Raw genomic sequence first — 13,609 nt, forward strand, 5'->3', positions numbered from 1 at the left:
AAAACCAAAGTCGTCTTGCTGTCACATCTGGGGAAGGGGAAGGGCACGGGGCGGTGACTTAAGATTCCTATCCAGAGCTCCCAAACCCATCACCTCACATCCCCAGGGTGACCCCCCTGCTGGATTAGGAAGAGTGTTTCCCCTGTACCCACAGGGCTCTAGGTCAAGCCCAGCCCACACCTGACTTCTCCACTCTCAGCAACATCCTGCCCTCTGCCTGGAACCCCACGTGCCATGGAGCCTCGAGAAGACAGTTTCTCCCACGCTCCTCCACAGCCTGCCTCCACGCCCCATGCCTGAGCACTGTAGCCTGCTCCTGCCGGCCTTCTCAGGACAGTGCTTTTTTATTTGCTTAGTTTAGTTTTATTTATTTAGTCACTTTTTTTTTTTTTTTTTTTGAGGCAGGGTCTCATTCTGTCGCCCAGGCTGGAGTGCTGCGGCAGCATGACCTTAGCTCACTACAACCTCCGCCTCCTGGGTTCGAGTGATTCTCCTGCCCAAGTCCCAAGCAGGTAGGATTACAGGTGCCTGCCACCATGCCCAGTTAATTTTATATTTTTAGTAGAGACAGGGTTTCACCATATTGGCCAGGCTGGTCTTGAACTCCTGACCTCAGGTGATCCAACCCCCTCGGCCTCCCAAAGTGCTGGGATTACAGGCGTGAGCCACTGTAAATCTTTAATAGAAAGTACAAATCCTTAATAGAAAGTACTTATGCTGGCTGGGCACAGTGGCTTATGCCTGTAATCCCAGCACTTTAGGAGGCTGAAGCGGGTAGATCACCTGAGGTCAGGAGTTTGAGACCAGCTTGGCCAACATGGTAAAACCTGATCTCTACTAAAAACACAAAAAAATTAGCTGGGCATGGTGGCAGGGACCTGTAATCCCAACTACTTGGGAGACTGGGGCAGGAGAATCGCTTGAAACTGGGAGGCGGAGGTTGCAGTGAGCCGAGTTCGCACCACTGCGCTCCAGTGTGGGTGACAGAGAGAGACTCTGTCTCAAAAAAAAAGAAAAAAAAGTACTTACGACCCATTGTCTTTTGCTTTACCAGCTTATGAGTCATCAGTTGCAAAAGAACCCAAGCCTTCTGGATGCCGCGGCCTAACAACACAGTACCTAGCCTCCAGCAGGTCTCTGTGGATGCTTGGTGAAAGGAGGAATGTCAGTCTTACCTGCCACAGGTTGGTGCGGTTTGGCTGGAATTGGTTTCCCCATGGGTAAACTTGACCTGCCAGGAAAGCAAGGAGGCAGCAGAGGAGGGGGAGGTGAAGAATTAGGGAAGGAAAACAAAAACACAGAAAGAGTGAGGGAACCAAAAGGAAGTTAGAGGGAGATGAGAAAAAAAGAGAGTGAGATGACCTGCTTTTATTTCCCATGCCTGTCCTTGCCACTCTCTGAACAGCATTAGAGGCCCTGGCCTCCTCATGTGTTCCAGGGCTCTGGGATCTGAGCCAGTTTATAAAGCATCTCTTATCAGTTCATGTTGAGAAAAGTACAGAAATTGAGAAACTTGAAAATTGGACTTAGAGTGCATAAAGGAACGAGCCAGAGGCAACCTCACAAGTCATATTAAAAACTTTGATCATTGGCCACACGTGGTGGCTCACACTTGTAATCACAGCACTTTGGGAGACCGAGGCAGGTGGATCACGAGGTCAGGAGTTCAAGACCAGTCTGGCCAACACAGTGAAACCCCCGTCTCTGCTAAAAATACAAAAATTAGCCAGGCATGGTGGCAGGTACCTGTAATCCCAGCTACTCGGGAGGCTGAGGCAGGAGGAATCACTTGAACCTGGGAGGCAGAGGTTGCAGTAAGCCGAGATCATGCCACTGTACTCCAGCCTTGAGCGACAGAGCTAGACTCCGTCTCAAAACAAACAAACAAACAAAAACTTTGATCATTGATGTACCTGGTGTTCACTGAAAGACTGTGTAAAGGGGTTTAATGTGGGGAGCTGCTTTTTGCTGTCCTAACTTTCTGTGTAATTAGGATTGCAGAATGACAAATGACCGAGTTAGGAGCAAACAGTGATTCTTAACATTAACCCTTGTATCCCAAAGGCAGAGGTGTGTAGTCTAACATTAATCCCTGTACCCCAGAGGCAGAAGTGTGTAGTCTTGGTAATTCTTCTTTTTCCTTATGCCATGTTGCTCTGGTTATATTTATTGAAATGTAATATGTCTGTGGAATTTCCAATAAAATATTTTATGTCTGTTCTTTCAATTTCTCCAGTTACTAATTTTTATGGTATTTCATAAATATATCAGTCTGAGATGGACTAGAAAAAATAATTTTAAAAAACCTGGTCCTCTACCACAGATAGCTTAAGAAGCACTGCTCTAGGGAACACAGACCCTTCCTGCCCCACCCCCCCCACTTTTCTTCTTGAGACAGGGTCTTGTTCTGCCACTCAGGCCAGAGAGCAGCGGTGTGATCATAGCTCGCTGCAGCTTTGAACTCCTAGGCTCAAAGGATCCTCCCACCTCAGCCTCCCGAGTAGCTGCGACTAGAGGCACATGCCACCAGGCCCAGTTCATTTTTGTATTTTTCGGAGAGACGAGGTCTCCCTATGTTGCCCCGGCTGGCCTTTCACTGCTGGCCTCAAGCTATCCTCCTGTCCCAGCCTCCCAAAGTGCTGGGATTACAGGCATGAGCCACCACGCCCAGCCCCTTCCCACTCTTTAAAGCCCCTCATGCTGGGCAGGATGGGGAGAAGAATGAAAGAAAATCGCCTCATCATCTGGATACCCTTCAAGCCCCCTCGGGCAGCAAACTCCCACTCTTCCTCCGTGGGCAGCCGTTTTCCCCGCCAAGCACAGTAGGCACGGGCGTCATTCCAGCTCACGTGTAACACTGGGTGCTCCAGTCTCTCTCGGATGCCAGAGCCAGGACCTGCAGGCTGACAGCCAGGATGAAGTGAGACAGGCTTCGGGGAGCGCATTAAGTCGGAGGCAGGCTAGGTTTAGGGCGCCCGCGTTTAGCTTTTACCACTAGATGGAGGAAGGGAGCTGGAAGAGAGCCAGGTGAGTGAGGAGCGGTCGGAGTCAGAAAAAAGATTACAGGAGGCTGACAAGGGAGAATGGATGGGTAACGGGAAAAAGAGGCCTGCTGAGTGATTTCCCTGAAATTCCCCTGTCCTCCTTTGAAACTCAGTGTTCCTGGATGTACGAGGGGTAGAGAGGAGGCTGGGCCTGGAGAATAAAAGAGTCAAGCAGGGGTAGAAAATGAGGTAGTGGAATCAGCCCTTACCTGCCTCCAAAACGCCTTTTCCACTGGAAGCCACCAGAGTACAGGCTGCAAAAAAGGAGACTGCAAGATGCTCTGGCCCAGCAAAGGCACCTCCCCGACTGAGCCACAGGACGCAGAACAGAGACGTCAGGCTGAGACTCAGGTAGTCTAAGTGAGGTTATGGCTGAAATTTTATTTATTTTTTTTGAGACAAGATATTGCTCTGTCACTCAGGCTAGAGTGCAGTGGCACCATCACCACTCACTGCAGTCTCAACCTCCTAGGCTCAGGTGATCCTCCCACCTCAACCTCCTGAGTAGCTGGGACTACAGGTGTACATCACCATGCCCAGCTAATTTTCTTTCTTTTCTTTTCTTTTTTTTTTCTGTAGATATGGGATCTATGTTGCCCAGGCTGGTCTTGAACTCTTGGCTCAAGCAATTGTCCCACCTCGGCCTCCCAAAGTGCTGGGGTTACAGGCGTGAGCTGCTGTGCCCAGCTGAGACTGGAATCTTTATAGAGTCCAATCTTACCACCCTTATTAGAGGTTGGCTTGACAAGGTGATCTTTTTTTTTTTTTTTTTTTGAGACAGAGGGTCTCACTCTGTCACCCAGGCTGGAGTACAGTGGCGCTACCTCGGCTCACTGCAACCTCTGCCTCCCGGGTTCAAGCGATTCTCATGCCTCAGCCCCCTGAGTAGCTGGGATTACAGGAGCGTGCCACCACGCCTGTCTAATTTTTGTAGTTTTAGTAGATACAGGGTTTCGCCATGTTGGCCAGGCTGGTCTTGAACTCCTGACCTCAGGTGATCCACCCACCTCAGCCTCCCAAAGTGCTGGGATTACAGGCATGAGCCACCACACCCAGCCCACCAAGGTGATCTCTTGATTCAAGTTCCTTGAACCCTATCCTGACTTGGACCTTAAGGCAAGAGCTAACTTTGGTTCAGGGTTAACTTCCTGGGAGTACGTATTGATCTGACGCTCCATGGTGGGTTTCTCTTGCTTCCCTTCTGCCTCCAGCTCTCAGGTCTGATTCTCCACTGTGCCCTGGGTAACCCATGTCCCACAGGATTCCCTGTCTAGGTCCCACTCCTATCCCCTCAGTCACAAGACCAGGTTCTCTCACCTTCATTGGCTGGGTGGCTTTGTTTCTCAGCTTATCGGAGACAAAGTCCTCAAAGACAAAGCTCCATCCAAACATCTCAGCCTCTGTCCGGTACTTTTTCTCCCTGACAAAATCCCTGCAAAGACATAGTTCAGCTGGTTCGGCTGATGAGGTTCGGTGCCCGTCCCACCTTCTCCTGCTCCAGGAAACCTCAGATATCCCTGTCCTGTAAGTTACACACCACAGAGTGTTCATGACCGCCAAAGAATTAACCTGAAGCCTGGTGATTTTCTTTTAAATTAGAATGCAACAAATTCACATACAGTAAAATTCACTCTCTTCAGTGTTTAGTTCTGTGAGGTTAATTTATTTTTTATTTATTTGTTTGTTTAGTTGTCTATTTATTTATTTAGAGATGGAGTCTCGCTCTGTTGCCCAGGCTGGAGTGCAATGGCATGATCTCGGCTCACTGCAACCTCCACCTCCTGGGTTCAAACGATCCTCCTGCCTCAGCCTCCCTAGTAGCTGGGATTATAGGCGCCTGCCACCACGCCCAGGTAATTTTTGTATTTTTAGTAGTGACAGGGTTTCACCATGTTGGCCAGGGTGGTCTCGAACTCCTGACCTAGTGATCCACCTGCCTTGGCCTCCCAAAGGGCGAGGATTACAGGCGTGATCTACCACACCCGGCCTATTTATTTATTTTTTTGAAACAAAGTCTCACTCTGTTGCCCAGGCTGGAGTGCAGTGGCACAATCTCAGCTCACTGCAACCTCCACCTCCCGGGTTCAAGTGATTCTCCAGCCTCAGTCTCTCAAGTAGGTGGGATTACAGATGCATACCACCATGTCCAGCTAATTTTTGTACTTTTTGTAAAGATAGGGTTTTGTAATGTTAGCCAGGCTAGTCTCGAACTCCTAACCTCAGGTGATCCTGCCACCTCGGCCTCCCAAAGTGTTGGGATTACAGGCGTGAGGCACAACACCTGGCCAATTTTTTTTTTTTTTGAGACAGAGTCTTGCTCCGTTGCCCAGGCTGGAGTGCAGTAGCACAATCTCGCTCACTGCAACCTCCATCTCCTGGGTTTAAGTGATTTTCTTGCCTCAGCTTCCCCAGTAGCTGGGATTACAGGTGCACACCACCATGCCCAGCTAATTTTTGTATTTTTAGTAGAGGTGGGGTTTCACCATGTTAGCCAGGCTGGTCTCGAACTCCTGATCTTGTGATCTGCCCGCCTCGGTCTCCCAAAGTGCTGGGATTACAGGTGTAAGCCACCATGCCCAAATTAGTTTTTATTTATTTTAATCATTTATTTATTATTATTATTTTTTTTTAGATGGCGTCTCACTCTGTGGCCCAGGCTTGAGTGCAGTGGGGTGATCTCTGCTCACTGCAACCTCTGCCTCCTGGGTTCAAGCGATACTCCTGCCTCAGCCTCCTGAGTAGCTGAGATTACAGGTGTGTGCCACTACACCCTGCTATTTTTGTATTTTTAGTAGAGGTGGGGTTTCACCATGTTAGCCAGGCTGGTCTCGAACTCCTGATCTTGTGATCTGCCCGCCTCGGTCTCCCAAAGTGCTGGGATTACAGGTGTAAGCCACCATGCCCAAATTAGTTTTTATTTATTTTAATCATTTATTTATTATTATTATTTTTTTTTAGATGGCGTCTCACTCTGTGGCCCAGGCTTGAGTGCAGTGGGGTGATCTCTGCTCACTGCAACCTCTGCCTCCTGGGTTCAAGCGATACTCCTGCCTCAGCCTCCTGAGTAGCTGAGATTACAGGTGTGTGCCACTACACCCTGCTAATTTTTGTATTTTTAGTAGTGACAGGGTTTCACCATGTTGGTCAGGTTGGTCTTGAACTCCTGACATTGTGATCCGCCCGCCTCAGCCTCCCAAAGTGCTGGGATTACAGGGGTGAGCCACCGTGCCCAGTCGATCATTTATTTTTTTGAGACCAGGTCTCACTGTCACCCAGGCTGGAGTGCAGTGGTGCAACCATGGCTCACTATAGGATCGACCTCCTGGGTTCAAGCGATTCTTGTGCCTCAGCCTCCCGATTTATTTTAATTATTTATATTTTGGACTGGGTCTCACACTGTCACCCAGACTGGAGTGCAGTGGCACAATCACAGCTCACTGCAGCCTTGACCTCCTGGGCTCAAGCAATTTTCCCTCCTCAGCCTCTCAAGTAGCTGTGACTACAGGTGCACGCCACCATGCCTGGCTAATTTTATAGAGATGGGGTCTCACTATGTTGCCCAGGCTGGTCTAAAAATTCTGAGCTCAAGTGATCCACCCACCTCGGGCTCCCAAAGTGTTGGGATTACAGGCATGAGCCACTGCGCCCAGCAGTTCTGTGAGTTTGACAAAGCATATAGTTACTACAATAATCAAGATACAGAATAGTTCCATTGGTCACCTCTAAAAAAATTTCTCTGCAACTCACCAACCACGCACCAGGTTTTTTGGTCCCTATAGTTTTGCCTTTCCCAGAACACCATATAACTTGAATCATATAGTATATAGTCTTCTGGGTCTGGCTGTGGTTTCCTTCACTTAGAAAATGCTTCTGAGATTCATCCATGTTGTTGCCATTAGTAGTCTGTCCCTTTTTATCAATGAGTAGTATTTTATTGTATGGACATACCATATATTGTTTATACACTTACCAGCTGAAGATCATGTGAGTTATCTCCTGTTTTTAGAGATCATGAATAAAGCCACTGAGCAGGAGACTTAAGGGTGGGGAATTCGTCTCTTTTCTGAAAGGTCTCCAGCACCTATCTTTTTTTTTTTTCTTTTTGAGAAAGGATGTTGCCCAGGTTGGAGTGCAGTGGTGCAAACATGGCTCACTACAGCCTCAACCTTCTACACTCAAGTGATCCTCCTGCCTCAACCTCCCTACTGGCTGGGACTACAAGTGCATGCTACCATGAGGGGCTAATTTTTTTTTTAAGACGGAGTCTTGCTCTGTCACCCAGGCTGGAGTGCAGTGGCCGGATCTCAGCTCACTGCAAGCTCCGCCTCCCGGGTTTATGCCATTCTGCCTGAGCCTCCAGAGTAGCTGGGACTACAGGCGCCCGCCACCTCGCCCGGCTAGTTTTTTGTATTTTTTAGTAGAGACAGGGTTTCACCGTGTTAGCCAGGATGGTCTCGATCTCCTGACCTTGTGATCCACCCGTCTCAACCTCCCAAAGTGCTGGGATTACAGGCTTGAGCCACTGCACCCGGCCTTTGTAAAATTTTTAGTAGATATGGGGTCTGTGTTGCCCAGGATGGTCTCGAACTCCTGGGCTCAAGTGATCCTCCCACGCCAGCCTCCCAAATTGTTGGGATTACAGGCGTGAGCCACTGCATCCAGCCCTTCATCACATATCTAATCTCACAACAGTCATCAGAGGTACGTAACAGGTTTTATTGTTATTATCTCCATTTAACAGATGAAAAACACTGAACCAAATAGAAGTGAAAAATTGGGCTTTTAAAATGGATTTTCGACTGGACGTGGTGGCTCACAGCTGTAATCCCAGCACTTCACGAGGCCAAGACAGACGGATCACCTGAGGTCAGGAGTTCGAGACCAGCCTGACCAACATGGAGAAACCCTGTCTCTACTAAAAATACAAAAATTAGTTGGGTGTGGTGGTGCATGCCTGTAATTCCAGTTACTTAGGAGGATGAGGCAGGAGAATCACTTGAAACCAGGAGGCAGAGGCTGCGGTGAGCTGAGATCGCACCATTGCACTCCAGCCAAGGCAACAAGAGCAAAACTCATCTCTAAATAAATAAATAAATAAATAAAATAAAATGGATTTTCAAGGCCAGGCATGGTGGGTCACACATATAATCCCAGCACTTTGGGAGGCCAAGGCAGAAGGATCACTTGAGCCCAGGAGTTCGAGACCAGCCTGGGCAACAGGGCAAAACCCTACTCTACCAAGAACACAAAACAAAATAAGCTGGTGTGGTAGAGTGCACCTGTAGTCCCAGCTACTCAGGAGGCTGAGATGGGAGGATGGTTTGAGCCCAGGATGCAGAGGCTGCAGTGAGCTGAGATCATACCACTGAACTTCAGCCTGGGTGACAGAGCCAGACCCTGTCTCAAAAAATAATAATGATAACAATAATAATAAAATGAGGCTGGGCGCGGTGGCTCAAGCCTGTAATCCCAGCACTTTGGGAGGCCGAGACGGGCAGATCACGAGGTCAGGAGATCGAGACCATCCTGGCTAACACGGTGAAACCCCATCTCTACTAAAAATACAAAAAATTAGCCAGGCGAAGTGGTGGGCACCTGTGGTCCCAGCTACTCGGGAGGCTGAGGCAGGAAAATGGCGTGAACCTGGGAGGCGGAGGTTGCAGTGAGCTGAGATCCGGCCACTGCACTCCAGCCCAGGCGACAAAGCAAGACTCCATCTCAAAAAAAAATAAAAATAAAAATAAAAATAAAAATAAAAATAAAAATAAAAATAAAATGAATTTTCATATACTTTGGTATGGTTTAGTAAGTTTCAGCAGGCAGATTGTCAGGGTAAGATGGATTGTTACATATATATACATTTATATATATAACAATATGTACAAATTTATATACTTATTTACTTATTTTTACTTATTCATTTATTTTAGCAGAGATAGAGGTCTCCCTATGTTGCCAGGCTGGTCTCAGACTCCTGAGCTCAAGCAATCCTCCCACCTTGGCCTCCCAAAGTGCTCACATTGCAGGTGTGAGCCACCACACCTGGCCTATAAGGGGAATTTAAAGGACTCTCTACTATGATGTTCCTTCTCCCAATCCCTTTCCCCATGTAGAAGAGGGTTCTGTTGAGTGACTGGCATTTGCTTATATTTCTCAGTGCTATGTCCAGTGTAATAGAAAATGCACTGGCTCAAGAGCCCAGGGATTTGAGTTCCAGGCCAAGCTCATCTACTAATTGAGTCAGTCAAACCTCTTGGGATTTCAGGTTCTTCATCTGAATAACGTATTTAACACTTATCCCATAGTACACTGCAAAGATGACATGTAACAGTGAACAAGTTAGTATTCCTTTAGATATTAAGAATGAGGCCAGGTGCAGTGGCTCATACCTGTAATCCCAGCACTCTGGGAGGCTGAGGTGGGGAGATCAGTTGAGGTCAGGAGTTCGAGACCAGCCTGGCCAACATGGTGAAATCCCATCTCTACTAAAAAAAATACAAAAAAAAAATTAGCTGGGCGTGGTGGTGAACACCTGTAATTCCAGCTACTCGGGAATTGCGGAGGCAGAGGCAGGAGGCAGAATTGCTTGAACCCAGGAGGCGGAGGTTGCAGTGAGATCACACCATTGCACCCCAGCGCCTAGGTGACACAGTGAGTAAGTCTCTAAAAAAAAAAATAAAGAAAGAAAGAAAAAATAATGAGATTAGAGAGGGCCTTCATTCCTCCTGGAAGAACATCTGATGTACCTGAAATCTTTGTTGGTGACAGGAAATATGTCAATGGAAAAGGGTTTCACTGTCGCCTCCTGCACAGGACCTTCACCATCTCTGCTGTCTGGAGAGGAGGCAGGAGAATTGCTTGAACCCAGGAGGCGGAGGTTGCAGTGAGCGAGATTGCGCCATTGCACTCCAGCACCTGGGTGACAGAGTGAGTAAGTCTCAAAAAAAAAGAAAGAAAAAATAATGAGATTAGAGAGGGCCTTCATTCCTCCTGGAAGAACACCTCATGTACCTGAAATCTTTGTTGGTGACAGGAAATATGTCAATGGCAAAGGGTTTCACTGTCGCCTCCCGCACAGGGCCTTCACCATCTCTGCTGTCTGGAGAATTTGTTCCCATCAGGAATCTCCCACCTGGCAGTTGGACCATGCTAGTAGCCTGTCCATTTCCTGCAAAGAAAAAAGAGAGTTATCAGTAATACATGCATATATATAAAACAAGTGGTAATATTTGGATCGTATGCAATACTCATGATGGTATAATAAAACACAACAAAAAATGTGGAGGCTTAAAAATCTGGCTTTAAATTCCTTTTGGGACGGGTGCGGTGGCTTACGCCCTGTAATCCTAGCACTTTTGGAGGCCGAGGCGGGCGGATCACGAGGTCAGGAGATCAAGACCATCCTGGCTAACACGGTGAAACCCCTTCCCTACTAAAAATGAAAAAAAAAAAAAAAAATTAGCTGGGTGTGGTAGCAAGCGCCGGTAGTCCCAGCTACTCGGGAGGCTGAGGCAGGAAAATGGCGTGAACCTGGGAGGCGGAGCTTGCAGTGAGCCAAGATCACACCACTGCACTCCAGCCTGGGCGACAGAGCGCGACTTCATCTCAAAAAAAAAAAAAAAAAAAAAATTCCTTTTGCGTTTTGTTTGGCTTCACATTCTTGTTCTGCCACTTGATTTGCTGGGAAACCTTAGGCAAATTACTTAATCTGAGATTCAATTTCTTTTCTTTCTTTTTTTTCTTTTTGTGACAGGATCTCGTTCTGTCACCCAGACTGGAGTGCAGTGGTGCAATCTGGGTTCACTGCAATCTCTGCCCCCACCGGCTCAAGCAATCCTCCCACCTCAGCCTCCTGAGTAGCTGGGACCACAAGTGTGCACTACCATACCTGGCTAATTTTTGTATTTTTTGTAGAGATTGGGTTTTGTTGTGTTGCCCAGGCTGGTCTCAAACTCCTGAGCTCAAATGATCCTTCTACCTCAGCCTCCCAAAGTGCTGGGATTATAGGTGTGAGCCAACACGCCCAGCTGAGATTCAATTTCTTCATCTGAAAAATGGGGATATCTATGAACGACCATAGCTTGTTAACAAAAGAAAAAATAATAAGTATGAAAAATAGGGATAATATCTCACTATCTCTTAGGTAGTAGCTGTGCCAATTAAAATAACATGGAACCAGGAACAATGGCTCAGAGACACGGTGCAGAGGCTAAGGCAGGAGAATTGCTTGAGCCCAGAAGTTCAAGGTCGTAGTGAGCTATCATTGTGTCACTGCACTCCAGCCTGGGTGACACAGTGAGACACTGCCTCAAAAAATAAAAAATAAAAAGATAATAATAACAATAAAATAGCATGGGTGAAATGTTGACCACATGGTAGATTTGCACGTACCTCTTTCTTCCTCCACACAAGCCCTTGTCCCAACCCAGCTAGGCGAATTTAGACACTCTACCCTAAAATACACCTAGCACTTTCTTTCCATCCTTCTGCTCATGCTGTTTCTCTGCCTCTTCCACTCCACTTACTGAACTCCTATCAGTTATTAGTGATTCTAACCATTATATGTGCCAGAAGAGAAGCATATAATACATACATGTTTGACAGTATATCCCTGGCTCCTGCCACAAGTGCACAATTATTGCCAAATAGTTGAATGAGCACCTTTAGATTTGTATGAATGCCTCAGAAAATCATAGAATTAAAAAGGAAAAAAGGACGGGCCAGGTGCAGTGGCTCACGCCTGGAATCCCATACTTTGGGAGGCCAAGGCGGGCAGATTACCTGAGGTCAGGAGTTCGAGACCAGCCTGGCCAACATGGCGAAAACCCATCTCTATCAAAAATACAAAAATTAGCCGGGCGTGGTATTAGGTGCCTGTAATCCCAGCTCTCAGGAGGCTGAAGCAGGAGAATCGCTTGAACCCGGGAGGCGGAGGTTGCAGTGAGCTGAGATCACACCACTGCACTCCAGCCTGGGCTGACAACAGTGAGATTCCGTCTCAAACAAGCATAACAAAAAATTAGCTAGGTGTGATGGTGTCCACCTGTAATCCCAACTACTCCAGAGACTGAGGCAGGAGAATAACTAGAACCTGGGGGCAGAGGTTGCAGTGAGCCAAGATCGCGCCACTGCACTCCAGCCTGGGGGTAACAGCAAGACTCTGTCTCAAAATAAATAAATAATAAACAAAAAAGGGTCTTTGCTTCAACCTCCTTACTCCACAGGAGCAAACCAAGACCCGAAAAAGAAATACGACTTAAAGAGCTAGTTAGCAGGAGACAGAAATAGATTCAGGTCTCTCTACGGTGCTGTTTCCAATGGGCCACACTTCTTCAGCTTGATGCATCACTTCACAGTGTCTTTCCAAGAAAGTGTCTAAGCACTACAACTTCTTTCAAGGCAGAGCCCTCGTCTTTTGATGTTCCTCAAGATCCTATCTTTGGCTCTCTTATTCTGCCACATTCACACTGATTTCATCCATTTTCAGTTTTTCGCTTTTTTTTTTTTTTTTTTTTTGAGGCAGAGCCTTGGTCTGTCAACCCAGTCCAAGTGCAGTGGCCCGATCTCGGATCACTACAACCTCCGCCTCTCGGGTTCAAGCGATTCTCCTGCTTCAGCCTCCTGAGTAGCTGGGACTACAGGCCCCCGCCACCACGCCCGGCTAATTTTTTGTATTTTTAGTAGACACGGGGTTTCACCATATTGCCCAGGCTGCTCTTTAACTCCTGACCTCGTGATCCGCCCGCCTCGGCCTTCCAAAGTGCTGGGATTACAGGCTTGAGCCCCTGCGCCCGGCCTCTCTTTCCCTTTTTTAGGTTTGAACGATTCCAGCGCACGAAGTTGAAAGTACAAGGCAGTGAGACGCCACGGGCGCCAACAGCGACCTCCCCAGCCGACTGCTGCAGCCGCATCCCGAAGGCGGGCAGAGAGGCCTCGGGCTCTCTCTCGCCAGGGTGGAGCGCCCCATCTCCTTCCCAGCGCCCCCGGGATGGACAGCCGGTTCACTGACCTAGCTTGAGCCATGCGCCGACCAGAAGCAACAGCAGGGACAGCAGGGGTACCAACCAAGCCATGTCGGAATCAGGACTGGTGCGCTGCGCCGCGCACACGCACGGCCCACTGCGCATGCACCCTCATGCACATGCGCAGGCTGCTCCACCACCCGCCCCGCACCCTGCAGTTCAGCAGGGGGAAACTTAGAGAGCCAGGCGGACTCACCGCACCACCTTCAGGCCCGCCCAGCGAATTAAGAAAAACCACGTTTAAGGGTCCCTTCCGTTCCAGAGACCCTCTCACTACTTTTTTAAACTTTTGGACAGTTTACATTCCCCTTAAGATTGCTTTTGTGGCCGGACACGGTGGCTCAAGCCTGTAATCCCAGCACTTTGGGAGGCCGAGACGGGTGGATCACGAGGTCAGGAGATCGAGACCATCCTGGCGAACACGGTGAAACCCCGTCTCTACTAAAAAAAAAAATACAAAAAACTAGCCGGGCGAGGTGGCGGGCGCCTGTAGTCCCAGCTACTCGGGAGGCTGAGGCAGGAGAATGGCGTAAACCCGGGAGG

General features: G+C 48.2%; 1 protein-coding gene across 9 annotated transcripts in view; it reads right to left on the minus strand.

Annotated features, from left to right (window-relative positions):
- Positions 1-13,386, minus strand: part of LOC117073533 (inactive C-alpha-formylglycine-generating enzyme 2) — a 16,007-nt gene extending 2,621 nt beyond the window's left edge. For 2 of the 9 annotated variants that reach the window (XM_033194575.1, XM_033194578.1), the window contains exons 1-5: positions 13,054-13,182; positions 10,056-10,212; positions 4,362-4,476; positions 2,753-2,903; positions 1,176-1,231 (exon numbers count right to left, since the gene is read on the minus strand). In XM_033194575.1, the coding sequence (XP_033050466.1) occupies positions 1,176-1,231; positions 2,753-2,903; positions 4,362-4,476; positions 10,056-10,212; positions 13,054-13,171 (597 nt within the window). In that variant the 5' untranslated portion in view covers positions 13,172-13,182. The other 7 variants (XM_033194577.1, XM_033194568.1, XM_033194569.1 and 4 more) reach the window with 7 other exon arrangements.
- Between the last annotated feature and the right edge of the window lie 223 nt (positions 13,387-13,609).

This window comes from Trachypithecus francoisi, unplaced genomic scaffold (assembly GCF_009764315.1).
Source record: "Trachypithecus francoisi isolate TF-2019V2 unplaced genomic scaffold, Tfra_2.0 Lachesis_group4, whole genome shotgun sequence".
Taxonomy (NCBI): Eukaryota; Metazoa; Chordata; class Mammalia; order Primates; family Cercopithecidae; genus Trachypithecus; species Trachypithecus francoisi.